Genomic DNA, 26,425 nt, shown 5'->3' on the forward strand with positions numbered 1-26,425 from the left:
ATGGACACATGCACAGCAGGCCTACAACAGCCATTCTGCCACAAGTAAATTCATAGAGCACACCATAGGTGCTCTCAAGCAATGATTCTGGACCACTCTGGAGGAGCCCTGCAGTATTCAGCTGAGTGGGTATCGTGATTTGTGGTTGTATGCTGCATGCTGCACAACCTGACATTATAAGGGAACAGCCCTTGCCACCGCTTATCAGGCAACAACCTGAGGAGCATGAGCAAGAGGAGGAGGAGGAAGTGTAACAGGACGTGGAAGAAGAGGAAGGGAGACTACAACGTAGACAGGCCCTGTCTGCCAGGGCTCTACGTGATCAGATGATTAATGAGCAATACCAGTAACCTCAACGACACCTCCCCATTCACCCTCAGTCCCACACTCCTTACCTTTCCTCTCCCACATGACCATCAAATCGTCCTCCTTATGATTACACATTGGCTTCTCCCTCAGCTCATCACAGAAATAAAAACCACGATAAAATGCAAATTCAAATCCACTTTTATAAATTAATACATGAAATTATGCAAACAAAATGAGACTATTAACCCTTGTTCATTCCCTTAGTGCCTGTCTTTCGTGTGCCTTTACCTTTCTTAGTGCTCCTACGAGGTGCTTCCCTAGTGGCTGGAGCATGGGAGGTGGAAGACTGCTGACTTTCAATTGAGGAGACTGCAGATGGCCTTGGAGAATGACCTCGAGCAGCTCTGGCCCTAGAGGACCCGACTTCAGACTGCACCATCTTGGCCTGGGCTGCAGCAGTTTGGGCTGGCTGGCTGACAGGCAACAACAAGAGCCATGGTGGAGTGACAGGGTTGGAAGCAGGAATGCTGTAATCCTGAGAGGTGACAGCAGTTTCATGTTCCATGGAGCCACTGCCACTCGCCCGGGGCAGCGCCTCAGCAATCCTGTTGATCTGCTGGAGAACAGATTGCTCGACTGCTGTGGTGCCCTGGAAGCCCCTTTCAGCAGTGGTACCCAGAACCACGATGGCAGTTGTCTGAGCTGCCCAAGCAGCAGATAGACCTTTGATGGAAGATGTTTGTGCTGCAATGGAAGCTGTGACATTGGTCATCAGACGTTGTATCATGGTGGGTTCTGCAGGTTGGAAAGGATCGGCTCCAAGCTCTGCGCAAAACCTTGTGCCAAGTTGGAGCTGGACTCCTCCATGTCCCTTGACATTGTGCCCAGGCTTTCTGGCAGGCTTTCCAGTGCACCACGCATTTGGTTGTGTATGCCATCAACCTTCTGCTGTAGCCAGGCCCATCGAAGTCATCATCTGACTCCTCTGCAGCAGAAGTAGTGTGTGACCTCGCCCTCCGGCGAGCTGGCACACTTTCCCCTCACCCTGGCTCCTGCGCACTTGAGCCCAGTGTCTCACTGCATGCAGATCCCTCATCCACAGCCTGTAAAGTATGTGTAGTGTCAGTCTCTGAGCTGGTAGCTGAGAGTGTAAGATTGAGTGACAGTGTCTCTTCATCATCACTGTCATCTTCCTCTGCCTCAGAACCTGACTGGGAAGGTTGGGTTGTGGTGAGGGGAGAGAAGAAAGCAAGACGTGTGTACTTACACCATCTGCAGCACATGAATCAGAAAAGATTGTGGGATGAGAGAGAAGTGGGAAGAGAGAAGGAGAATTTGGGATGCAGAGACCCTCATCATCGATCCCTCCAGCACCACCAGTGGCCATGGCCTCAGCGATGGCCCTTCCAATGATGTCCAGCAACTAGGGTTACAACGTGTAGTGTGCTTGTCCTCCTCCAGTTGTTTCTTGCTGCCTCCTGTTATGCGCCACCTTCTCCTGCATGAAAGAGGGAAGTGTCTCAGTGAGTATCCTGCGAGATGTTTGGGTGATGTGGCTGCCATGGTTGAATAGTTCCTAGTGTGTGTGAATTGTGATTTGTGGGTGTGAGGCTTGCAACAGTGAGAGTTTTTTTTTAATTCATTCATAGGATGTGGGCATCGCTGGCAAGGCCAGCATTTATTGCCCATCCCTAATTGCCCTTGAGAAGGTGGTGGTGAGCTGTCGCCTTGAACCACTGCAGTCCGTGAGTGAAGGTTCTCCCACAGTGCTGTTAGGTAGGGAGTTCCAGGATTTTGATCCAGTGACGATGAAAGAACGGCGATATATTTCCAAGTCGGGATTGTGTGTGACTTGGAGGGGAACGTGCAGGTGGTCTTGTTCCCATGTGCCTGCTGCCCTTGTCCTTCTAGGTGGTAGAGGTCGCGGGTTTGGGAGGTGCTGTCGAAGAAGCCTTGGCGAGTTGCTGCAGTGCATCCTGTCGCTGGTACACACTGCAGCCGCGGTGTGCTGGTGGTGAAGGGAGTGAATGTTTAGGGTGGTGGACGGGGTGCCAATCAAGCGGGCTGCTTTGTCCTGGATGGTGTCGAGCTTCTTGAGTGTTGTTGGAGCTGCACTCATCCGGGCAAGTGGAGAGTATTCCATCACACTCCTGACTTGTGCCTTGGAGATGGTGGAAAGGCTTTGGGGAGTCAGGAGGTGAGTCACTCGCCGTAGAATACTCAGCTTCTGACCTGCTCTTGTAGCTATTTATGTGGCTGGTTCAGTTAAGTTTTTGGTCAATGGTGACCTCCAGGATGTTGATGGTGGGGGATTCGGCAATGGTAATGCCGTTGAATGTCAAGGGGAGGTGGTTAGACTCTCTCTTGTTGGAGATGGTCATTACCTGGCACTTATCTGGAGCGGATGTTACTTGCCACTTATCAGCCCAAGCCTGGATGTTGTCCAGGTCTTGCTGCTTGCGGGCACGAACTGCTTCATTATCTGAGGGGTTGCGAATGGAACTGAACACTGTGCAATCATCAGCAAACATCCCCATTTCTGACCTATTGATGAATGAAAGGTCATTGATGAAGCCGCTGAACATGGTTGGGACTAGGACACTGCCCTGAGGAACTCCTGCAGCAATGTCCTGGGGCTGAGATGATTGGCCTGCAACAACCACTACCATCTTCCTTTGTGCTAGGTATGACTCCAGCCACTGGAGAGTTTTCCCCCCTGATTCGCATTGACTTCAATTTTACTAGGGCTCCTTGGTGCCACATTCGGTCAAATGCTGCCTTGATGTCAAGGGCAGTCACTCTCACCTCACCTCTGGAATTCAGATCTTTTGTCCATGTTTGGACCAAGGCTGTAATGAGGTCTGGAGCCGAGTGGTCCTGGCGGAACCCAAACTGAGCATCGGTGAGCAGGTTATTGGTGAGTAAGTGTCGCTTGATAACACTGTCGACAACACCTTCCATCACTTTGCTGATGACTGATGGGGCAGTAATTGGCCGGATTGGATTTGTCCTGCTTTTTGTGGACAGGACATACCTGGGCAATTTTCCACATTGTCGGGTAGATGCCAGTGTTGTAGCTGTACTGGAACAGTTTGGCTAGAGGCGCGGCTAGTTCTGGAGCACAAGTCTTCAGCACTACAGCTGGGATGTTGTCGGGGCCCATAGCCTTTGCTGTATCCAGTGTATTGGTGAGATGAAGCCTATGATTTGAACGGTTGAGTACTGACTGAAAGAGATTGTTGGTAGATGGGTGATTGGGGGTGGGGTGTAGTGCATTGATTAGTGGACGACACTAGTGATACAGTTGGTACGATATGCCACTTAAAAGTTGAACTCACTCACCTTGACAACGCGTGTTAAGGCATTGAACATCTTCCTGCGCTGCATTCATGTTCTTGGAACTATGCTCCTGGCATTTACCTCCTCCGCTACTTCCTCCCACTGCCTCTTGAGCATATGTCTGGAGGGCCTCCTGCCCCCCTGCGGATACTCTCCACCTCTTGCACCAAGGCCTCCAGTGCATTATCAAAAAATCTTGGTGCATGCTCTCGTGCATGTTCAGCCATTCCTCAAAGTATCAGATTCAATTTTCAAACAACTCCTCCCACTTTGTGCATCCACAATGCACCTCCCCTTTAAAAGATGCAGGCTGCCTTTAAGAAGCGCAGGCCACTTGTGATACCTTGTGCCAAGTTGGAGCTGGACTCCTCCATGTCCCTTGACATTGTGCCCAGGCTTTCTGGCAGGCCCTGCTGATGCATGCAGCCAATGCCTGAAAATCAGCAGGCAGCAAGACGCGACCATTTTCGGGGGTTATCCAATTTATCCCCAATCGTCTTTTCCCCTCACCAATTCTCTCCCCTCCTCTCTCCTGAAGGCATTGACTCCTTGATGGACTCCAGTTCCACGGGCAGTCGGGCTCTCCAGTATCTCGCCCAAGTGGCCATTCATGATGTGTGAGTGTTGGCAGGCTATTCCAGGTCACAGGTGAGCCCAAACCTGATCCTGTCACCACCTCACGTACACACACCCTGTGCCCAGTGCGAACCCTGGTTGATTTTCCCTTCCTCAATTGCAGCGCCTCTATTGCTGCCCCAGCTCGGGTCAGCTAACAGCACAAACCAAAGATCAACTGTTAGATGTTCTTGGCTACGTACTGAAAACCTAAATCATGGGTGAATCCCGTGAAAGGTCATACATTACTGTAAATATTTGTAAAAATGATTGTTTTCTGTGAGGAAAAGTGTGTGAAGTGGATTATTTTCAGCACCCAAGTTAATGGAATGTTGCAGCAGACTGCTGAAAGGATTGAGTGTGTGTGGCATTGTTAAAGTATATTCTACTGGTGCATCGGAAGAAGTCACAACTGGTCATCTTTGGCAAAGGTCACCCTGATTTTCCAAAGTTCCTTAAAGCGACGGTTCTCCAATTTCTCTTCCGGCGACTTTGTATTAGCTAAGATGAACTGCAGCAGATCTCTTGTTGAGTGAGTACCATCACCCCGTCCTCACTGACCTATGTTGACTTCTGGTTCCCTTAACACCTCAAATTTAAAATTCTCATCCTCATGCAATAATCCCTTCTTGGCCTTGGCCCTCCGCTTCTCTGTAACCCACTCCAGCCCTACAATCCCCCTCACCGAACTTTCTGTTCCTCTGTCTCTGGCCACTTGTGCATCTCTCTTCCCCCTCCCCCACTCCCCTTCACCCCACAATTGGCTGCCGTGCCTTCAGCTGCTTTTTAAAAATTCGTTCATGGGATGTGGGCGTCGCTGGCGAGGCCGGCATTTATTGCCCATCCTTAATTGCCCTTGAGAAGGTGGTGGTGAGCCGCCTTCTTGAACCGCTGCAGTCCGTGTGGTGAAGGTTCTCCCACAGTGCTGTTAGGAAGGGAGTTCCAGGATTTTGACCCAGCAACGATGAAGGAACGGCGATATATTTCCAAGTCGGGATGGTGTGTGACTTGGAGGGGAACGTGCAGGTGGTGGTGTTCCCATTAGGCCCCAACGCTCTGGAATTGCCTCCCTAAATCCCTCTGCCTCCCCCACCTCCTTTAAGAGCCTCCTTAAAACCCGCCACTTTGATTAGACGAATATCTCCCTCATTGGGGCGGCGTCCATTTATTTCTGATTATGCCTTTGTGAAGCGTCTATGTTAGAGGTGCTACATAAGTGCAAGATGTGGAGATGCCGGTGATGGACTGGGGTTGACAATTGTAAACAATTTTACAACACCAAGTTATAGTCCAGCAATTTTATTTTAAATTCACAAGCTTTCGGAGGCTACCTCCTTCCTCAGGTGAACGATGTGGAAATGAAATCCTCGAAATGAAGTCGCATTTATAATTCACAGAACAATGCTTGGTGAGTACAGACAGTTTTTTCAACTGCCTGTTGCCAAGGCAATCAGTGTGCAGACAGACAGGTGTTACCTGCAAGGTCTCACAGAATATACAAATCACCAAAAAAAACAACAAACAAAAAAAAAACAGAGATAGAGAGGTAGAAACATAGAAAAGACAGCAACTGACCCGTTATATTAAAAACAGATAACATTTGTTCGCTGGTGGGGTAACGTGTAGCGTGACATGAACCCAAGATCCCGGTTGAACCTCAGGAATGAGAAGCAATGAACTCCCTCTTATAATGAAAAATAAATGTTGCCATGCAGGCTTTAACAGCACACGGTTCAGAAGAATTTATTATAATTCAAACAGGAATAAGTTCTAAAATGGTGTAAAAAGTAATATAATTTGCCCAATCAGGGCCATCTGAGCAGATGTAAGACTCTGATGTTTATCGAATTGATTGGAGATAATGGCTTAAATTTAAAAACTTTATTGTGATTTTATTAAATTTGAATGTAATTACAATCAGAACATACTATATTAATCTAAACAGCAGTCTTAATATTCTGTTCAAAGCTCCAGGATTTTGAGATTAAAAGATATATATTTTACTGATGTGAAATTAAGAAGATAACAGTCCAAATTTGAAGAGAAACGTTATATGGCAGAATACATCACTGCTTTGATCAATAGAACAAGCGTTCAAAAAGCTATTTACTGATGAAGCATCCTTATTGATTAGTGGTAAAAAGAGCTCTTATGCTATATTCGAACAGATTTCTGACACACGATACAGGATCTAGTCGTTTGACATCAGTGGAAACGAAATGGAGAAATAAAAGCTTTCGACGTGAGAGAAAAAATGTCAACTTTCACATAATCAAATAGCGATAATTAACTCAGGTGGCTTGGGCTTTAGACACAGCTTCTGGTTCATTAGAACCTGTGTGCACAGCCCTAAAATATAAAACACTGCAACCACTTTCAACAAAGTCAGTAAGTGGCAGTCTCCTGGGAGTTTTGGTTAAACTCTTCAGCAAATTGATTGTGATAATGAAGCAGTCTGATTCTGTTATTAACATGTAGTTATAGACAGTAAGAGTTTATCAGATTGCAATCACGTGAGCAAGCTGTAAAGGCACTTTCATGCTGATAGTCTGTCACTGGCCGCAGGCATACAATACTGCCACCCAAGAGCGAGAGATTCCCCTTTTCCACGCCTTCGATCTGCATTCTATTGATACACTGCATTCCGAACTGCAAGCTTAGTACCAGTGCAAAGAACTTTCCGATTTGCACTGATGTTAAGCTTGTGTCGTGTAAACTGGGTGTCAAGGCCCGATTTGACTCTGAAGCAAAGCGGAATGAGACTCTCTCCTCCAGCAGTCTCCCTCTTCTTCACTCTCGATATTCAGGCTGTATTTACACTATAACTGTAGCGTTGGTGCAAACCAGTTACTGCAGATATCGTCTGAATACACTGAATACACACAGGGTGAACTCGAAGCCTTTGAGTTCACCCAATTCGTGACTTTCCGTGGATCCTGAGAATGCCGATCGGAGGCTGGAAAAGGGGAATCTCTCTCTTTCTCTCTGTTGGCCCTCCAGTGACATGGGAAGGTGTAGTAAAAAAGGGGAGAGTGATGTTCAGAGGTTGCAGGCCTCCATTTGAAGGCTAGTCTCCCGGGAACTGAGCATCATGCAAAAGTGCCTTTCCAATACCAGTGGTGTTTTGTGCTTGCTTTTACCTAATATAGCCTGCCTGGCCTACACTAAAATAAATTTGTTGTAACATATAATGTGTTCATATATTTACTTATGGTACTTTTTGCAATACCAGCCCCAATATTAGTATCTTTTATTAGCAAAACTAGGCTGTAAACATGATTTAATTCCATTAGGGGCCATTGTTTGAAGCAATAATTCAGAAAGCTCTTGCTGTCTCTGCACTGTGATCTCAAGGTCTCAGTACCCTCCAACTTGTCTGAGATTGTAACATTGATAATTTTGCTTCTTTCCACAGCTGGGTTCTCCCCCCTCCCCCCACCCCTGTAACACTCACTGTAGCAATAAATCATTTTGAAGGTAAGTAGTTAACAAGTACTTCCTGTGCAATGTACATAATATGTGCTTTCCACTATGCCCATTAAAAAAGGAATCACCAGTCTGATGGCCCTATGTTTAAGCTCCAATAAAGGATTTGCCTGGTTCCGAGATAAGAATTAAATATTACTGGACCGACCCAACAAAATGCAATTTGCAGCATCCTGATTTGTGAATTGAAGCGAGTGCTTTATGATAGTTTGTGGTGAGCATTGATTGCATTCTGAAATATAATGTATTATATCTATGGACGTACAAACATTTCCCATCAATCTCTTTTTTTCTTCTTCTCTCCTCTGCTACTAAAGTGCTGAGAGCGTTTCCGGAAGTTCCCGCAGCTTCCAGAACCTCACTCAAGCAGCTAAGCTTCACGGGTGAGCCCAGGTGATGCGTGTCAGTGGGCCATTCTGCCACGACAGGAGGTCTGCTCCAATCCTATCCTTATCTGGCCCAATCCTCCAGGTTTTCCAGCAGGAGTCACTGGTAGATGGGAGGTCGAGCTGAGTGGTTTGTTGTTCCCTCCGAAGCTCATGGACACTGAGGCCAGTTTTAGCCTCATGCCTGCTGATCCTGGCAAAGAACTTTTTTTAAAATAGAAAACTAATTTAATTAATTGAATCAACATGAAGTATAACGAAACAGCTTAAAGTTATTCACATTAAACTGTATTGGACACAGACACAAGGTGAGAGGTTGTACAGTAAAATAAACTAGCTTTATGTATGAACACGTCATCCTTATGCACTTTGGTGAGGAAATGATTAGACTTCCATTACGTTTATAAGTGTATTGTTTGAATATCTTTTTTTTTGCAAAGTCCTCAAAAAGCATATTTTAAAGTCACATAGCACGTATGAGATGATATTCGGCTAAACTTAAATTTCACGTGTTGTGCTGGAAGCTATCAGGCTTTTTGATGATATGTCATGCATGCTTAAAAAGAAAAGTTAAAACAAAGGTTAACAGAGGAATGAAACTGTAATGTGCTCCATTATGCAAAAGTTGACTGAAACTGACTCTCAGAACCATGTTGACATTTTTAGCTGTCTTCTCTTTGTCTCTCTTCTTACAGAACGCTGCTGAGGTCCTGAGGCATCCTTTGAAATCTGCATCATTTGTTGTGGTTTCCATTGAAACAGGCTGATGGCCTTAGAAGGTAAGTAATGAGATTTCCAATGAATGTTTTTTGGTGGGCAGGGGTCTTTTTCTACCAATTGATGGTATTTCTCTTTAAAACGCTCCATGTTCTGTCAAAATGGTGCTAAAAATTGCTAAAAAAGTTTCAGTGTAACTTTACACATTTACAAGGCTCATTCATGACTTCCTCTTCCCTCCCCCTCCACTTAGCAACATGAGGATCACTACCACCAATGTCCAGGACATGAAATCCAATATCCCATGCACCACCCTACAATAGGAGGAGGAACTGAAGGTAAGAAACCCTGAAACCTTCACCCATTCCTTTTTTTATTTCCAAACTCAACTATTTCAATGGTCTCCTGGCTGGCCTCCCACCCTCCATAAACTTCACCTCATCCAAATCTCTGCAGCCCATATCCTATCCCATACCAGTTCTGCTTGCCTATCAACCCTGTCCTCGCTGACCTGCTTTGGTTTCCGTTTGCCTAAAGCCTCAAATTTGAATTATTTTTTCCTGCTTAAATCCTTCCATGGCCTTGCTCCCAGCTCTCCAACCGCCTCCAACGCTAACCACCCGCCACCCCCGAATTTTACATTCCTCCAACACCATCCTCTTATGCACTCCCCTCCCTTTACTTCAACATTGGCAGCTGTGCCTACAGCTGCCTGGAATTCCCTCCCTAAACCCCTCCACCTCGCCAACTCTCTTCTGAAAATTGACCTCTTTGCCAAAGCATATGCTCACCATCCCTAGCATTTTTTCTTGAATATATCTTGGAGAAGCACATTGGATCATTTTTCTATGTTAATCTATATCAATTTAACTTCTTGTTGTAAGAACAATGTTTGCAATTTACCAAATATAGTTGTACCAAGATGTGTTATTGCTGACTGTTGTAGAACAGGCACACTTGCTGTTTGAAGTTCCGAATTTTAATTCAAGGTGTCTGCCCCTCCATCCCTCTCCTGATGCACCTCGTTCAGTCATCTGCTGTTTGTATTGTCATCGGCAGGTACTCAATTTAATAACATGCTAAATAGACCACGTGCAGAGCACATAAGATTGCAAAATTGTACGGCTAATTGTAATAAAAGTCCAAATTTTGTCAGCAGCGTTCTTTACACTACATTTCACCCATTTTAAGTTTTTATTATCATAATCATTGCACTGCTTAAGACAGTTGAAGATTGACCCCAACAGGCAGCATTATGATGTGTCTTACAGTCACAAAATAGATTCCCTAATTGGGACAACATGATGTCCTGTATGGCAGAATTTTTTTGCAAGCTTGTGTATCAATATTGAGGTTAGATTTAAGGTCTGCAGATCAATTTGGTTGGTTACATTTCTTTTTATTTGTTCATGGGATGTGGGTGTCGCTGGCGAGGCCGGCATTTATTGCCCATCCCTAATTGCCCTTGAGAAGGTGGTGGTGAGCCGCCTTCTTGAACCGCTGCCGTCCGTGTGGTGAAGGTTCTCCCACAGTGCTGTTAGGTAGGGAGTTCCAGGATTTTGACCCAGCGACGACGAAGGAACGATGACATATTTCCAAGTCGGGATGGTGTGTGACTTGGAGGGGAACGTGCAGGTGGTGTTGGTCCCATGTGCTTGCTGTCACGGGTTTGGGAGGTGCTGTCAAATAATTTTTGGCGAGTTGTTGCAGTGCATCCTGTGGACGGTATACACTGCAGCCACGGTGCGCCGGTGGTGAAGGGAGTGAATGTTTAGGGTGGTGAATGGGGTGCCAATCAAATGGGCTGCTTTGTCCTGGATGGTGTCAAGCTTCTTGAGTGTTGTTGGAGCTGCACTCATCCAGGCAAGTGGGATGACATCATCTAATTCTGCGATTGTGCTCAAAAGCAAACCAGTTAAAATCAACATTAAACTAAGCCAATTTGGTGCCCGCGTAGTCCCAAGATATAGTAGACCCTACATCATGTTGAAGCATTTAATCCAATGCCAAAGTGTTAATACAGTACCTCCCCGCCCCTTTGCACGTAACATTAGCCCAGAACTAAGTGTCCAACCTGTTCAGATGCTCGGAATGGCAGATTGGCTGCTCTTCCCACAGTTGCCCAGATGAATGTTACAGGCTTCCACCTGCCACCTCCAACCCAAATAAAGACTCAATACTACCCTTGTTGGATGTTCCAAGTTTCCAGACAGCTGCTCAAGACTTCCTTGTAAGAACGCTAAAAGCAATTGCTTGGATCCATGTTCCAAGTTCCCCGAGCCGGTGTGCAAGAATTGTACACCAGACGCTCAAAGGTTTCTTGGATTGCAGTTCATTGCCACCCTCACCCTGCCACAAATACTTTCACTTGAAGGAACACACTCCCACTACTGTCTGTCTGCCAGCAAACCTTTTTGTTTGGAATGGGATTTGGCGTAGTTTGTTTCCGAGCTCGCCCAGTCAAAGCACCCGACTTCAGGAGGGGTGGCTCACTTCCATGAGAGATGAGAATGCAGTGCATCTTCTTTGCCTGCTTAAAATATCTATTATACACACCGGTCTTGTCCTAATGTCAAAGAAGATGCATATGCGGGTTCGATTGGTAATTTAAAATTCAGTACACAGAGATTAGCAAAAAAGCACGAAGCCTCTGGAAAGTTCAGTTGCTAAGAATTTAATAGAAATACTATTGATTGTAGGCCGTGGTCTTTAAAATAACAGTTCTCCCGAGGCCAGTTAAACCCGTTCAATGTCAACAATAAGATATTTGTAATGAGTCCAGGAAAGGATTTTGTAATAACATTTACTCTGCAATCTGTATTTCTTCAAATATAAGCAATAATTTATTTTTTTCATCTTCACAATAACCAACATATTTACCTGACTACAGCATCGATTCCACTAGAGTACGAGTTACTCATCCACCTACACTTTACTTGGACAATACACTTTTAATTTACAGTCTAATTGTACAATACATGGCTGAACAAATGTGAAAGTTAAAAGCTCGGATGTTAATAGTTTATGCTCCACTTAACAGTAGAGAAAGTAAAGTTATGTATAAGCTAGCACCGCAATGCATGTGGACAAGTATGCAAAGCTACTGGGGTTTGGCATCATAATTATAGTTTTAATAACATAAACATACATTACAAAAGAAACCTGTGTAATGGTTAATGGACTTGTAATAAAGTCAGATTCTTAAGTTACAATAGGCATAGTATAATATGAAATATGGCTCCTTTTTTTTTACAAATAACAGGGTTGAAGATCATGATATGGATGACGGAAAGCTGCAACCTACAGACAAAGGTACCACAACCTGTAATACATTTTGTAAAAGTGATCAGCAACTGCTTGTAAAAACCATAATTAGATTAGAAGCAGTTCTCAGATAGAAAAAGTGACATGCCACATTTAACGAGGCAATTGTATTCTACCTCAAATGGGTAGCGTCCTTATAAAAAGAGTCCCCTTTACACAGTAGTAACCGACAGGAAGGAATTGTAGATTCTCGTGCCATCTGGAGACTTGGCACCGTGTGTCATTAGTTCTTGGATTGTCATCCAGTTGTCAAAGATTTTCTTGTTGCGCTTTCTCATCATTTTTCTGTGGCTCAGTTCGATTATGTTGACTTCTTTTTTCCCTTCGCCGCCGCTCTGGGGGTTCTCCCTGAGGCACTCCAACCGGCTGCGCATCATGAACTCCCTCCGTCTCCGCTGCTCCTTGGCTCTCACCACGTGCTGCTTTCGCTCTTCCTTGCTCCAGTAGCGGCCGGTCTTCATCTCGCTCATGGCGTCGTCGTCCGTGGTCATGCCGCAGCGCTCCTCTTTGATCTTTAAGGCACGTTCCTTGAGCAGGCGGTCCCGCACGGGCCGCTTTGTGACGTAGCGAGTCCCGTCGCTGCGGATCTTCACCTTCCACTCCATCTTGGACTCCGCCGAGGCTTTGTGAGAGTCTTTGCACATGCTCACCAGGCTGAGCTGGCTGTTGGCGTACTCCACCGCAGATTTCTGTTGGATGAGCTGCATGTAGCTCTGGTAGTGCCTCGCATGGGCGGGTATGTTGACGTGCCTGTAAGGAGAGCTGTGGTACGGCGACAGGTAAGGAACATGCTGGCCGCTGCCCTTCTCCTGGTCTCCGGACTTGCTCCCCTCCGTCACGTTCTCCGTGTCCTCCCCAGGCACGGCCGTTTCCGGCGTTTCCGAAGAGCTGCTTACGGCAGGACTGGCCTCTCTGCTGTTCTGCCTGGACGAAGCCTGAGCGGCTTCGATGGAACTTCTCAGGTTCTTCTTGTTGGTGATGCTGACGATTCGCTGGAGTGAGCTGTCTGGTGACCGATCTACGGTCAAGGGTGTGCTGCGGCAGCTCTCCGCTGTGTTGTAGGCACTGGAGCTATCTTTGTCCGATTTCTCGGGGTGCTCCATGATGTCTGCCAGCTTTCCCCTTTGCATGTCTATGCTAGTGTTGTAGTTCCTGAACCCACCGCCATGGATTGACCACACATCTCCATACTGCTCCCTCACTTTCTGAAGCTGGTGTGCCTGCATGATATTCTGGCACTCCAGTTCAATGTTCCTCAGTTCCTCATTGAGCATCTCCAGCTCCCGATCCACCACCTCTTGCTGCCTCCTGCCGCATTCTATTGTGCTTGTGGAATAGTAAAGGTCAAACTGGCTTCGATTGCTCATCTTGCACTTCAGCTCCAGAAGCTCCTTGAACCTCTCGCACTCTTCATCCTGAGTGCCAACAAAATCCGAGTCATTATATTCCCCCGATACAAAGCTTTCATTGCACTGGAGCTCGCTGCTGCCCAAAGTGTCCTGACTGTAGCCGAGCTCCCGCTGGCTTTGCAGCGAGGTGCTGTTCTGCTCCTCTCCCAGTATCTCCTGCTCTGAACTCTCATCGTTCCTCACGCTCTCATCTGTACGGCCTAGCCCACTGTCCTTCTCATGGTTATTGGAAGAGGTGGTTGCAGTGTCTGTTGTTCCACCATCTTCTTCGTGCTTTTTCTGCGTGACAAAAAAAAATTACATTCAGACGCAGAAACTAAATGACCAGTTGCGTTTATATAGCACCGTTAATGTACAAAAATCGACACTGCGCCAAAGAAGGAAATACTAGGAGGGGTGACCAACAGTTTGGTCAAAGAGGTGGGTTTAAGGAGGCTCTGAGAGTGAAGAAAAGACTTGACAAGTGCATGTAAGGATCACTCGCTCTTGGTTGACTTGTTAGGGTACACTTAATCTCCCTGAAGCAGCAACTTCAATTTTGAAATGATGTCCTTAGAGAGAAAGTCCTTGCATTTATATAGGGTCTTCTCACATCCTCAAATGGTCCTAATGCATTTCACAATCAATGCAGAACCTGCCCTTTGCACCATTCTTGTATTTGACTGTGAATTGGCTGATTAGATTGGAAGACTTCAGTGAAACACTTGCTACCTGATCTGAGATAACCCTTCAACAACTCCACAGTGTCCAGAGATATATGGCATTTGATTCCATTTTTCTCAATAGAATAGAAGTGGGGTAGATTATTATATTAATGACCTGAACTTGGGTATACAGGGCATAATTTCAAAGTTTGCAGATGACACGAAAAGTAGTAAACGGTGAGGAAGATAGTAGCAGACTTGAGGAAGACATAGACAGTCTGGTGAAATGGGCAGGTACATGGCAAATTAAATTTATCGCAGAGAAGTATGAAGTGATGCATTTTTAAAGGAAGAATGAGGAAAGGCAATATAAACTAAATGGTACAATTTTAAAGGAGGTGCAGAGGGGCCTTGGGGTTTATGTACAGAAATCTTTGAAGGTGGCAGGTCAAGTAGATAAGTCTGTTAAAAAAGCATATGGGAGCTTTGGATTTATAAATGGAGGCAAAGAGTACAAAAGCAAGGAAGTTATGTTAAACCTTTATAAATCATTGGTTAGTATTGTGCCCAGTTCTGGGCATCACACTTTAGGAATGATGTCAAGGCCATGGAGAGGGTGCAGAGGAGATTTACTAGAATGGTACCAGGGATGAGGGACTTCAGTTATGTGGAGAGACTGGAGAAGCTGGGGTTGTTCTCCTTAGAGTAGAGAAGGATAAGCAGAGATTTAATAGAGGTGTTCAAAATCATGAAGGGTTTCAATAGAGTAAATAAGAAGAAACTGTTTCCAGTGGCAGAAGGGTCGGTAACCAGAGGACGCAGATTTAAGGTAATTTGCAAAAGAGCCAGAGGTGAGATGAGGAGATTTTTTTTTAATGCAGCAAGTTATTATGATCTGGAATGTACTGTCTGAAAGGGTGTTGGAAGCACTAAGAGAAGCCAGCCTAAATGAAAAAGACAAGAAAAGAGGTGCAAGACTGCAAACAACATTCCAAAAAACTAAGACATTCTAAAGGGAATTAGATCAATACTTGAAAGGGAGAAAATTGCACAGTTATGAGCAAAGAGCAGGGGAGTGGGACTAATTGGATAGCTCTTTCAAAGAGCCAGCACAGACAGGGTGGGCTGTATGGCCTCCTTCTGTGCAGTAAGATTCCATGATTCCATTAGATGGCATTCAATGTTACAAATATATTTGATTTGACAATCTTCCATTATTAATCTTTGTGGTGTGTCTGAGAGTCACATAGTTTCTTTGACTTATAACTCTCATGAGCTGATGACCAGGTCTTTTTGTACTGGGACGTGGTAAGTAAATGCACTTTCCTGATCTGTGGTTAAGCAGTAATACTCAACTGGAAAACACTTCCATGTTTTGATTAATACTGTGGCAAATACAGCCAGAATGTTGGGCTGTTGTGCGTACTTAGCTGATATGATAGGATATGGCACTCTTCAGCAATCAGCTTGGTGTGAACCCAGGTGAATTCTGAACCTTTTGAAGTGTAGGTTGGATGCCAGTCTGAGGTAACAACTTCCTGTTTGAGATTGATCCAGTTGGCCCTATCATACGGGCAAGCCTTGGTATACCCTTGGTATTCCTTTCAAGATTACAAGAAACATCTGCTTGGATGCAGACCAGATGATAAACAGGCAGGTCAATTGGTTTCAAGTGATCAGGGGAGTCTTATCAGTGCGAGGTTTTATTAGGCGTTACTTCCAGTTGGAGGTGAGACCATTAGGAACTGTGGTGGGAGATCAGAATAGTTAGCGACATCTGTTTTCTGGATTCCTAGTTGATTCTCATTGTGGCAAGGTAAGACACCAATCAGAAGAATAGGATAGATGATCAAATTCTGTCAATGTTAGTTGCCAGATTGGGGAAAATCAACAGCAGATGGTGGATGGTAATCTATTGCTTAAAGGACCATCCCCTCCTTGAGGAGTACTTCTGTTTATCAGACTTTGAAAATCCTTAATTCAAAATCTCGCTTTGCCAACTCTTGCTTGGAATAGAATGGGAACTGGGCAGAATGAGATGAAAATCTGCCTTAAAGGTGCTCAACAAAATGAGTCTGGCAGCCTCCACCCAGTTCTTAAAGGTGAACTTCTAGAGTACAAATCTGCTCCCAACGCTAATTGACAGTTTCATTCAGAGGCCAAAAGGGTGGCTGTCATAGGAAATGGAAACTTCACACTGATGCAACATGGATTGCTTTTCTGCGTTTAGGTTTAAAGGACATTATTGGTGCAGAATGGAGAGACTCTACTCTGCATCTAACCTGCATTGTTCAGACCTGCAACAAAAAGTGTTCTATCACGTAGGAGTTATGTTGAGGAAAAAAAATTACCAAAAGGAGAAATAATAGGTCAACAATATCATGACCATTTGCTCTATTCAGAATGACTCAGATAGCTGATATAACATGACTGTCAGAAGCATGTTGGTCTGAAGGGCAGAAACATTTGTTAAAATGAATGTCACCTAGGGCAAGATTGAGAGCTGTTTTACTATAAATATCTCTCTGTTGGCACTTAAATGAAAGCATGAATATCATAATATAATGGATAACAAATGGCAGATGCCTATCTGTTCATAGGCTGTCACGAATGTTACCTGCTCAAGGCCAGTAGCTGTAAACTGCATCGCTTGATTGTGTTGCTCTTCCAACATATCCATATGTAGCTCATCAAGAAAGTCATTCCGGTCATCGTCAAGCCATCCCTCATCCAACTGATAAACAAGACAAGATGTTACAAACAATCACAAAACAGTACAACTCCCAACTAAGAATCAGAAAATCTAAAGCTGAATAAACAAATGCTATATGGGTGCTTGCAGGGTTCAGAATATGTTGTTTCCAGGAATTCTTTGTTGGATTTGTCAGGTTTAGGACTATATTGTGTAATTGCATCTGTGTCCATCAGAGGGAGCCATTCATGGTTGTAACACAGTCATTCATTTGGAACTCAGCTGATATGCGAGTCCACAAGTCAGAGGATTATGGAGTAATCAGGAAGCCATGTTATAAAGGAATGAAATCTTTTCAATTGTATTCAGAATGAGTTGCACAAACATTGTTGGAGGACCAGTAAAAGCAACTGCAACTGCAACATGTGTGTAATAGATTTTCAGAAGGTGTGTGTCACAGGAGGCTTGTTAGTATAAGAGGAAATGTATTGGCATGAATACAAAGTCAGTTGACAGACAGGAAACAAAGATTTTGGGTAAATGGGTGTTGCTTAGATTGGAGAGTGGTGTATCCCTAGATTAGTGCTGCGTCCACTTTTGTTCTCAGTATTGATAGGTGATTTGGACTTGAGAATAGGGAGCATAATCTCGAAATTTGCAGGTGACGCAAAAGTGTGGTTTGGCAAACAGCGAGCTCAACTGTAAAAGACTTCAGGGAGGCATAGGTGGTTTAGCAGATGCAATTTAATATGGAGAAATCTGAGGTAATATATTTTAGATGAAAAAAAAGAGAATACACTAAATGGAAAGACAACATAGGACTTCACAACTATAATTCCTTGAAAGTGTAAGTGCAGGGAGATAAAGCCATAACAAAGACCAACAGCATTTTGGGTTTCATAAAAAGGGACTTAACAGCATAAAAATAAAGATGCAATGATAAATTTGTATATGGCATTGATACAAACAGAAACAAAAATATTCCAGCAGACCAACTGGTACTAATGCATCCTAGGAAATTACACATGCTGCTAAAACTATAAAATCTACATTCAACTATCACAGTCTCAATTCTGGGCAAAACTATCAAGTCCAAGGCCTTCAAGTAAAAACTTTATTTCAGAAAGCATTTTGACTGATTTGTGGGAAGAGGAGAATACAGCACCATCTAGTGGTGTGACAGTTATGTGTTGACATTTCAACATTGGAATTCCCATAGGAAACGTTTACATGACAGGTTTCAATTTAACACACCACATTTGTACAAAATGTTAGTGATTAATTCTGAAAATACATTGTGTATTTCTTTGAATGTCTCCAGATTCTTTTAAAACTAATGAGCGTTAAATTGTGAAACACACCATCAGAGAAATGCCAAATCCTGAAAATAAGATGCAGACACTACGCTACGCCTATGTAAATTAGTGGGATATGCTTGAGCACATATCTTAGTAGATACAGCACAGGAGGAGGCCATTCATCCCATTGTGCCTGTGCCAGCTGTTTGAAAGAGCTATCCAATTAGTCCCACTCCCCTGCTCTTTCCCCAGGGCCCTGTTATTTTTTTCCCTCTTCAAGCGAGGCCATCCACAAATTAGATGGCTGGCCCCTTTCCTCCACATAGGGCCACCTTTCATTGCACACTCTTCTGGCTCCAAGGCCTGATTAATGCATCAGGCATTTTTTGTGCAACCCCAAAAAAGTTGGGACCTGACCTTGCAATATGGGGGAGGTTAGGTTGGAGTCGCAAGGGGCGTAACCCATGCCAGAACCACATTGTGCAGTTAGACTAAGGAAACAAGCCTCAGCTGCTGCTGCAAGCTCCTCGCGACCAGAAAGATTGAACAGAGCCAGAAAAACCCTGGATTGGCCTTTAACAACAATACTTGAGAAAGTACAAAATTCCAAATAAGCGAGTACAGAGTTTTTCAATTAGCAATAAATGTGATTTAATGCCACAAGCCTTATCCAGTCAGTCACAGCGAGTGTTAGTTTGGTCTTAGCCCGTTACCTCCTAGCATTGGGTTTCTCAGTTGAGAAATATAAGGGAATAGACAGTGGTGATGGTATCCAAATACATAGAATATGATATGCCTGGATATGGTAAAGCTATGAGGCTCAGAGGGAACGCTCAAGTATAATTCAAAACTTAATCTTAAATTACAACTCCCAATTTGAGCATCTATTATTTTTTATTTTATTGTGACATTCACAAGAGTTTTTTTGTAATTACTGCAGGAATCATTTCTGGATCCATATGTTTTTAAATGCCCATGGATTGCTCATTGCCATACAAAGGGAGGAATGCGTGCCAACATTTTTTTCCCCCTCAAGGAATGAAAAAATATGCAAAGCAATGCTTCTGGTGTAGGCTTAATCACAAGTGTCTGCTGTGAGAGGTTTGTAATCCCTACCGTGCCATCACTACTGCTAGCCACGATCCATGGAGAGCAAGGGAACTGTCCATTCCCGTAGGTATTTGCCTTGGCTGATTGGTAGCAGTCTCACCTCTGAGGCAGGAGGTCGTGGGTTCAAGTCCCACTCCAGAAACTTGAACACATAATCTAGGCTGACACTTCAGTGTAGTACTGAGGGAGTGCTGCAATGTCAGAGGCCAAGACATCAAATCGAGGCCCTCTCAAGTGGACTTGTAAAGTTCTCCTGGCCAATATCTATTCCTCAACCAACACTGCAGAAAACAGATTATCTGGTCATTTATCTCATTGCTGTTTCTGAAACCTTGCTGCAGTGTTTGCCTACACTTAAAAAAAAAAAGTACTTTTGACCACGAAGCATTTTAGGACCTCTTGAGGATGTGAAACGCGCAATTTAAATATAAATTATTTTTCTCTTTCAATCAGTAATTACCTGGATCTCTGGTCTGGCAACCAGCAGCAGAATATTCCTGCTTTCCTCACTGGAGAGTAATGCCACTGCCTCCTCCCGGTCTTGGACATCCTTGCCATTTATCTGCAAGGAGGAAGAGATCAAAACAAAAAGCATACCATTTATTTTCACAGCGTCAACACTGAACACAGTAAAAAGCAAATTACAGCTCATCTGTGTTAAGAATTGACATGGCTTTTCACACAAAAGACTCCACTTCGGGAATCACAGCAGTAAGTGCCGTCACTCAATTATGTGCTTACTGCAGAAGTTGTTATCGATCGGCAAAGGAAGCTGGACATCAGAGGAAGCCATAATGTTCATAAATGTCCAACATGTGCCCCAGCGACATACATCCAGCAACACAATTAACTGGCAGATGACAGGTGACGTTCATCTTTTTTCCCTTCAGAGTAATGGAAGTGTCAGTCAGAGATAATAGTGCTGGAGTTGGAATCAGTCAACCTCCACACTCGTGGGGGAGCCAATTAGAAAGAATGCATCATTACGTTGCAACACAAGGTGGAGTTGCACTGCTTACAGGCCACTGCTGATTTCTCTTTCATCGAAGCATTTCAGACCGATGCAGAACTTGGCACTGAATTAAAAATTTCCTCCTCTGAGCTACTTTGTACCAGGGACAGACATGGTGCGGACAAAGGGAGTTACTTGCTCATGTCTGCAGGTTATGTGCAGAGGAGGAAGCAGGCTGTAAATAAATATTTGCAAAAAGGAATAATCTTCTGGAAAGGTTCCTGAAGTGGGTTTTTTTGTGAGACGACTTCCAATTCAAAGATTAAGGCATCAGGTGAATTCTGAAGCTACAGCATTTTGGAATAGTGGTGCTAACAGAAACGACAGAGTGAAGTTCAATGTCCCAGGTTACCCTGTCAGTACAAGTGGCCGACTCTCCCCCGCCCCTCCCACCCCCATGAGAAGAAAAACCTCAAGATACTCTACCAGTGCCATTAATGTCACATGCAAGTATTTTCAAATCTCTCCCACCCAATAAATTCTAATGAAGATTGTACATAGTCCCATACTTGAAACTAACACTGCATTCCATTATACCATCTCTCAGTTCTACCAAAACACGCAGTGCTGCAAATCACCAGGAAATGGGAAACTTTCACTGATGAAAGTCACATTTGTGGTTCCTCAATTGTAAAAAGGCAGCACCATTACTAAAATATCGATGTCCATGAACTTCACATTATTGGAAGCCTTCAGTTGTACAGACCTTTTAACTCGCCTTGCACAAGCAGCTGCATTATTTTTGTTATGTATATGTATATACACTCATCTCACGACTTAGTTTACTGGTGTACTTTGTATCAAACAGAGCAAATGAAGGGTCAATGACAAAGCTTCTAGGGCCTAAAGCAGCCCTTGAAACCCCAATAAATGTGGCAACACATCACACAGTTGGCACTTGGCTGTGTCTTCACTCTCATCAAATTTCCCTCAGACTGGAAGTCCTGATTGTGTCACTGCCTTATAACTGATGCTCTTCGCAGTTAATCAGCAGGAAACAACCTCTGTGCAGATAAAAAAGTTATGGTCTCACTTTGCGCTCATCAAGGTGAGGAACCTCTTTTTATTTCCCTCCCACGTCAGAGACGGCATGCAAAGTAAAACAACTTTCAATTTATGAAAGGAATATTTTTTTCTTTATTATTCCCATAAGACCAATGTGTCTTTGTTCAATTGTAATTTTTTGACTCTTAACATTTCCAGCCAACAATTTACCAAATGAACAGCAGCAGAACTGCCAGGGCACCCTTGACACAATTACAAACCACAGTCAAACAATACACCAACAACCCTTTAACCCCCAAGCTCAGAGGAGTGCCCAGGACTGCATCAATGTGATGTTTCAGACACCAACCCTTGTCGAACCGCTGAGTGAGATTGCACAATCTCATCTTTATCAAAGACCGTTACAATCAGCAGGGAAAGGAGTCCCATCAGCACAGGCTGAAGTCAATCTCAGATCCCGGCTTCCCAATGAGATTGGGTGATCTCACTCAGATTTGAAGACAGTTGCAGGTCATGCTCTGATTCATGCCACTCCAACAAAGATGCACAGAACTGGCCAACACTCCAGTAGGTTAAAAAATATTATCGTATCGTCCCTGTTCTAAAAAAATACCATTATAATTCCATAAGAGCACATCAAACACCGTACAGTTACTTCATACATGAAAATCTAGCCAAATGGCTGGAAGGGGTCACACTTGCCCAGCTACCAATATCAATAACAACTTCATTCAAACCTCCACTTGGAAATGACCAGCTCACCAGGTGACAGATGAACGACATCACAACAGAGATGACCAGGCCGACTGACCCAGGTTTCCACTATCCTTTGTGTGAAAAAGTGCTTCCTGATTTCACTCCTGAATGGCCTAGCTCTAATTTTAACATTGTGGCCTCCTTGTTCTAGATTCCCCCACCAGAGGAAATAGTTTCTATCTATCCTATTGAATCCTTTCATCATTTTAAACACCTCAATTTGATCACCCCTCAACCTTCTAAACTCAAGGGAATACAAGCCAAGTTCATAGAATCATACATCACAGAGAGAGGACATTTGGCCCATCGTGCCTGTGCCGGCTCTTTGAAAGAGCTATCCAATTAGTCACACTCCCCTGCTCTTTCCCCGTAGCCCTGCAAATTTTACCTTTTAAAGTAGATATGTAATTCCCTTTTGAGAGTTACTGTTGAATCTGTCTTAACCACTCTTTCAGGTAGTGCATTCCAGATCATAACTCATTGTGTAAAAAAAATTCTTCTCATCTCCCCTCTGGTTCTTATGCCAATTACCTTAAATCTGTATCTTGTGGTTAGTGGAAACATTTTCTCCTTATTTACTCTATTAAAACATTTCATAATTTTGAACACCTCGATTAAATCTCTTTTTAACCTCCTCTGCTCCAAGGAGAACAATCCCATCTTCTCCAGTCTCTCCACATAACTGAAGTCTCTCATCCCTGGTACAATTCTAGTAAATCTCCTCTGCACCCTTTCCAAGACTTTGATATCCTTCCTAAAGTGTGGTGCTCAGAACTGGACACAATGGGGGTGATCTTAAACCCCAAGAACAGGTGGGTTGGGGGCGGGTGGGAGTTGAAAATTATTTTTTTTTGGGTCGCAACCACAAAATTTTCGGACTTTGCATTCCCAGTGGGAAGTCTGTACTTTTACACGCCGACATTAAATCCGGAAATAAAGTCAGGTTGCGGTCGCGACCCAAAAAACAACTATTTTCAACTCTCACCCACCCCCAACTCCGTTCTTGGGGTTTAAAATCACCCCAATACCCCAGATGAGGTCTAACCAGTGATGTGTAAAGTTTTAGCATTGCTTCCTAGCTTTTGTACTCTATGTCTCTATTTGCAAAGCCCAGGACCCTGTATGCTTTTTGAACAGCCTTATCAAATGTCCTGCCGCCTTCAAAGATTTGTATACGTACACCCCCAGGTCTCTCGGTTCCTGCACTTCCTTTAAAATTGTACCATTTACTCTTTGTCTACTTGTTCTTCCTTTCAAAGTGCATCACTTCACACGTCTCTGCTATGTATCTGCCAAGTTCACCAGTCTGTCTATGTCCTCCTTAAATCAGCTACTATCCACCTCACTGTTTACAACATTTCCAAGTTTTGCATCATCTGCAAACTTTGTAATTATGCCTTTTATACCCAAGTCCAGGTCATTACTATATATCAGAAAGAGCAGTGGTCCTAATCCCTCCAGTCTGAGAGAAGTTTATGCAATCAATTTACCCCTTTAAGCCCTGGTATCATTCTGGTGAATCTGCACTGTAACCCCTCCAAGGCCAATATATCCTTCCTGAGGTGCAGTGCTCAAAACTGAACCCTGTACTCCAAATGGGGTCTGACCAAGGCTCCATACAAGTGAAACATAACTTTCCCCCCCTTGAGATAAAGGCCAACGTTCCATCAGCCTTTTTGATTACTGTGCGTACCTGCGCACCAGCTTTTAGTGATTTGTGTACCCGGGCACCTAGATCCCTTTGCTCCTCCACAGTTCCTAGTCCCTTGTCATTAAGAAAATATTCCGATTTGTCTTTCTTGGATCCAAAGGAGATGACCTCACACTTCCCCACAATGAACTCCATCTGCCTCTCCATTTGCCCACTCACTTAATCTGTCTTTGCCCTTTTGTAACTTCCTGCTCCCATCTACACTGCTGACTGACGAAGCCTTCCACAATTTGTTGCACCACTCTCCTCTCATCCCAACAAAGATTAGATTCAATTTGTTGTTGCTGTTGTGCCTGCCTTCATTCCTGTAACAAAGGTATTTCCTGCCCTATTTATGCAAGACTAAGATTTGGGTGCTCTTGCATTCCCAGATGGCAGATGATTCTGTCCTATTGGATATACAGGACAGTGCAAATTTCCAGTCATCGTCAGCATATTCAACACTGGCAAATTTTGAGCCAGAACATTATCTGGTCTTTCTAACAACATCTACTATTAATTGAATGCAACATCCTGGTTGGCTTCTGCTTTGATACCTATTGCAGAGATAAAATGGACCCTAAACAAACTGAAAGAACCACCCAATAACTCAGTACACATTATAAAATATAGAATTTCTGATATGTACAAATGTATCGGCATAGCAAGCAACCTAATATTGGCCTGCGAGCTAGGGGCTGTATAAAAACTGGATACCCACGAGACAAGGGTGGTTTTCACTGTCATAAAGCAGCTTTATTTTTGACAAGGTATAGATTTATTTTTTTGAAAACACGTTTTGGTGTGGGTCCATGCTTCTGCCAAGCTGGAATGCTATCCGACAGGGTCCAGTCTGATTGTTGCTATGGCGATAACAGTCTGTGTGGCTGGCCCAGACATGGTACGGCACCAGCTGTGGGGTTGCTTTCATCGCATAAAACTTGTGCACAGCCCGATTGGAATAAAACCCGCTATCAGCTTATCTCCCAGGTGCAGCTTTGGATTTAGTTGTACATCTGAGACCTGACCCTCAAAGGCTGCCACCTGCTTGACAATTTTGTTTTCTGTTTTGCTCACGTCGCAATAAGCAGGAGCGGAATTTGCCTTCTGCTTCAGTCTCGGCCAGACGAACCTTGATATTTCAGTCACACAAACATTTCCATTCACACTTACCTGCACGATCCGATCTCCCTCTCTGATGCGCCCGTCTTTGGCGGCAATGCTATTCGGGTCAACCTGTGAAAGTACAAAAATGTTCAAGGTCAGGCTAATCCGTTTTTCCGATGAGATGTTAAACTGAGGCCCTGTCTGCCCTCTCAGGTGGATGTAAAAGTTTCCATGGCATTATTTCAAAGAAGAGCAAAGGAGTTCTCCCCAGTGTCCTGGTCAATATTTATCCCTCAACCAACATCGCTAAAGCAAATTATCTGGTCATTATCACATTGCTGTTTGTGGGATCTTGCTGTGCGCAAATCAGCTGCCGTGTTTCCTACATTACAACAGTGACTACACTTCAAAAGTACTTCATTGGCTGTAAAACACTTTGGGACATCCTGAGGCCGTGAAAGGTGCTAGTCTTTTTCTTTCTAATGGGTAAAGCATTATTGAAATGATATTCTTAATCAACCAAATGTTATTAAAAACATCCACACACCCACATGGTAAGCAAAGATGGGAAAATGGAGTTGAGATGCAGATCAGCCGTAGTCTAATTAAATGACAGAACAGGCCCGAAGGGCTGAATGGCCGACTCCTGTTCCTATGTTCCTACAACCAGTGATCCTGTGCACTTCAATGCCATTTTACAGGACTCAGGTTCAATCTTGTATCCCACGGCTGTGATCTTACTGCCCCCAGGATCTATACTTAGTACGTGTAAGTCGATGCGCACATTTTAACCGGTGTTTAATGTCAAGGAATGTCATCGCAGTTGTGGAAGACAGTGCAAAACTATTCTGAAGGTGAATGACATTCTGACCAACTCCTGGGAAGGTTCCAGGTAAACCGATGTAGGGAAATACAGCAAGACTCTTGTAGATTCTGAGGGGAAGAGAGAACGCAGAGTGATAACAGGATGTGTTGAGTCTCCAGTCCGTCAGTCTAGAGAGTAATTCCTGGGCATGGACTGGTCGTGACTCCAAATTGGCCTCACATGAGGAATGCAAACCAGAATCATTCTAAAAGACAATGCAGTCATTGTTAAAATGACCAAGATCATCAAATAGAATTCATCTATAGACATATTCGGGGAAGGGATTTTTGACTGAATTTCCAGACTGTTTCCATAAGGAAAGAGATTGAGTCCCTCTGGCATGCCACTAGTGGCCAGCTGAGAGGTAGCATTGCCAGAAGCCTCGTGTAGATCACTTACACGCCCTACTTGGCTAACAAACATGGATAGCACAGAGAGATATAAGATTGGGGAGAGAAATGGGGGGGGGGGGAGCATGAGAAATGGAGCCCGAGCAACACTTTAAAATAGGAGCCCTTTGAAATAATGCACCCACCAAATGGCCAGAATATCTTGTGCATGGTGGCAAGTTTCAGATGGGGCTGTCTCTGCATTGCCACATGCCCAAGACTGGCAAAAACCTAATGGTCATCACTGCCCTTCTTTACCATCTGATGGTCGT

General features: G+C 44.1%; 1 protein-coding gene across 2 annotated transcripts in view; it reads right to left on the reverse strand.

Annotated features, from left to right (window-relative positions):
• Positions 1 to 11,672: 11,672 nt before the first annotated feature.
• The window catches only part of pdzrn4 (PDZ domain containing ring finger 4), a 425,267-nt gene continuing 410,514 nt past the window's right edge, over positions 11,673 to 26,425 (reverse strand). For both annotated transcript variants that reach the window (XM_067999883.1, XM_067999884.1), the window contains 4 exons: positions 24,966 to 25,028; positions 19,790 to 19,891; positions 16,847 to 16,963; positions 11,673 to 13,864 (listed from right to left, as the gene is read on the reverse strand). In XM_067999883.1, coding sequence (XP_067855984.1) covers positions 12,329 to 13,864; positions 16,847 to 16,963; positions 19,790 to 19,891; positions 24,966 to 25,028 — 1,818 coding nt within the window. In that variant the 3' untranslated portion in view covers positions 11,673 to 12,328. The remainder of the gene's footprint in view (positions 13,865 to 16,846; positions 16,964 to 19,789; positions 19,892 to 24,965; positions 25,029 to 26,425) is intronic.

This window comes from Heptranchias perlo, chromosome 18, assembly GCF_035084215.1.
Source record: "Heptranchias perlo isolate sHepPer1 chromosome 18, sHepPer1.hap1, whole genome shotgun sequence".
NCBI lineage: Eukaryota > Metazoa > Chordata > Chondrichthyes > Hexanchiformes > Hexanchidae > Heptranchias > Heptranchias perlo.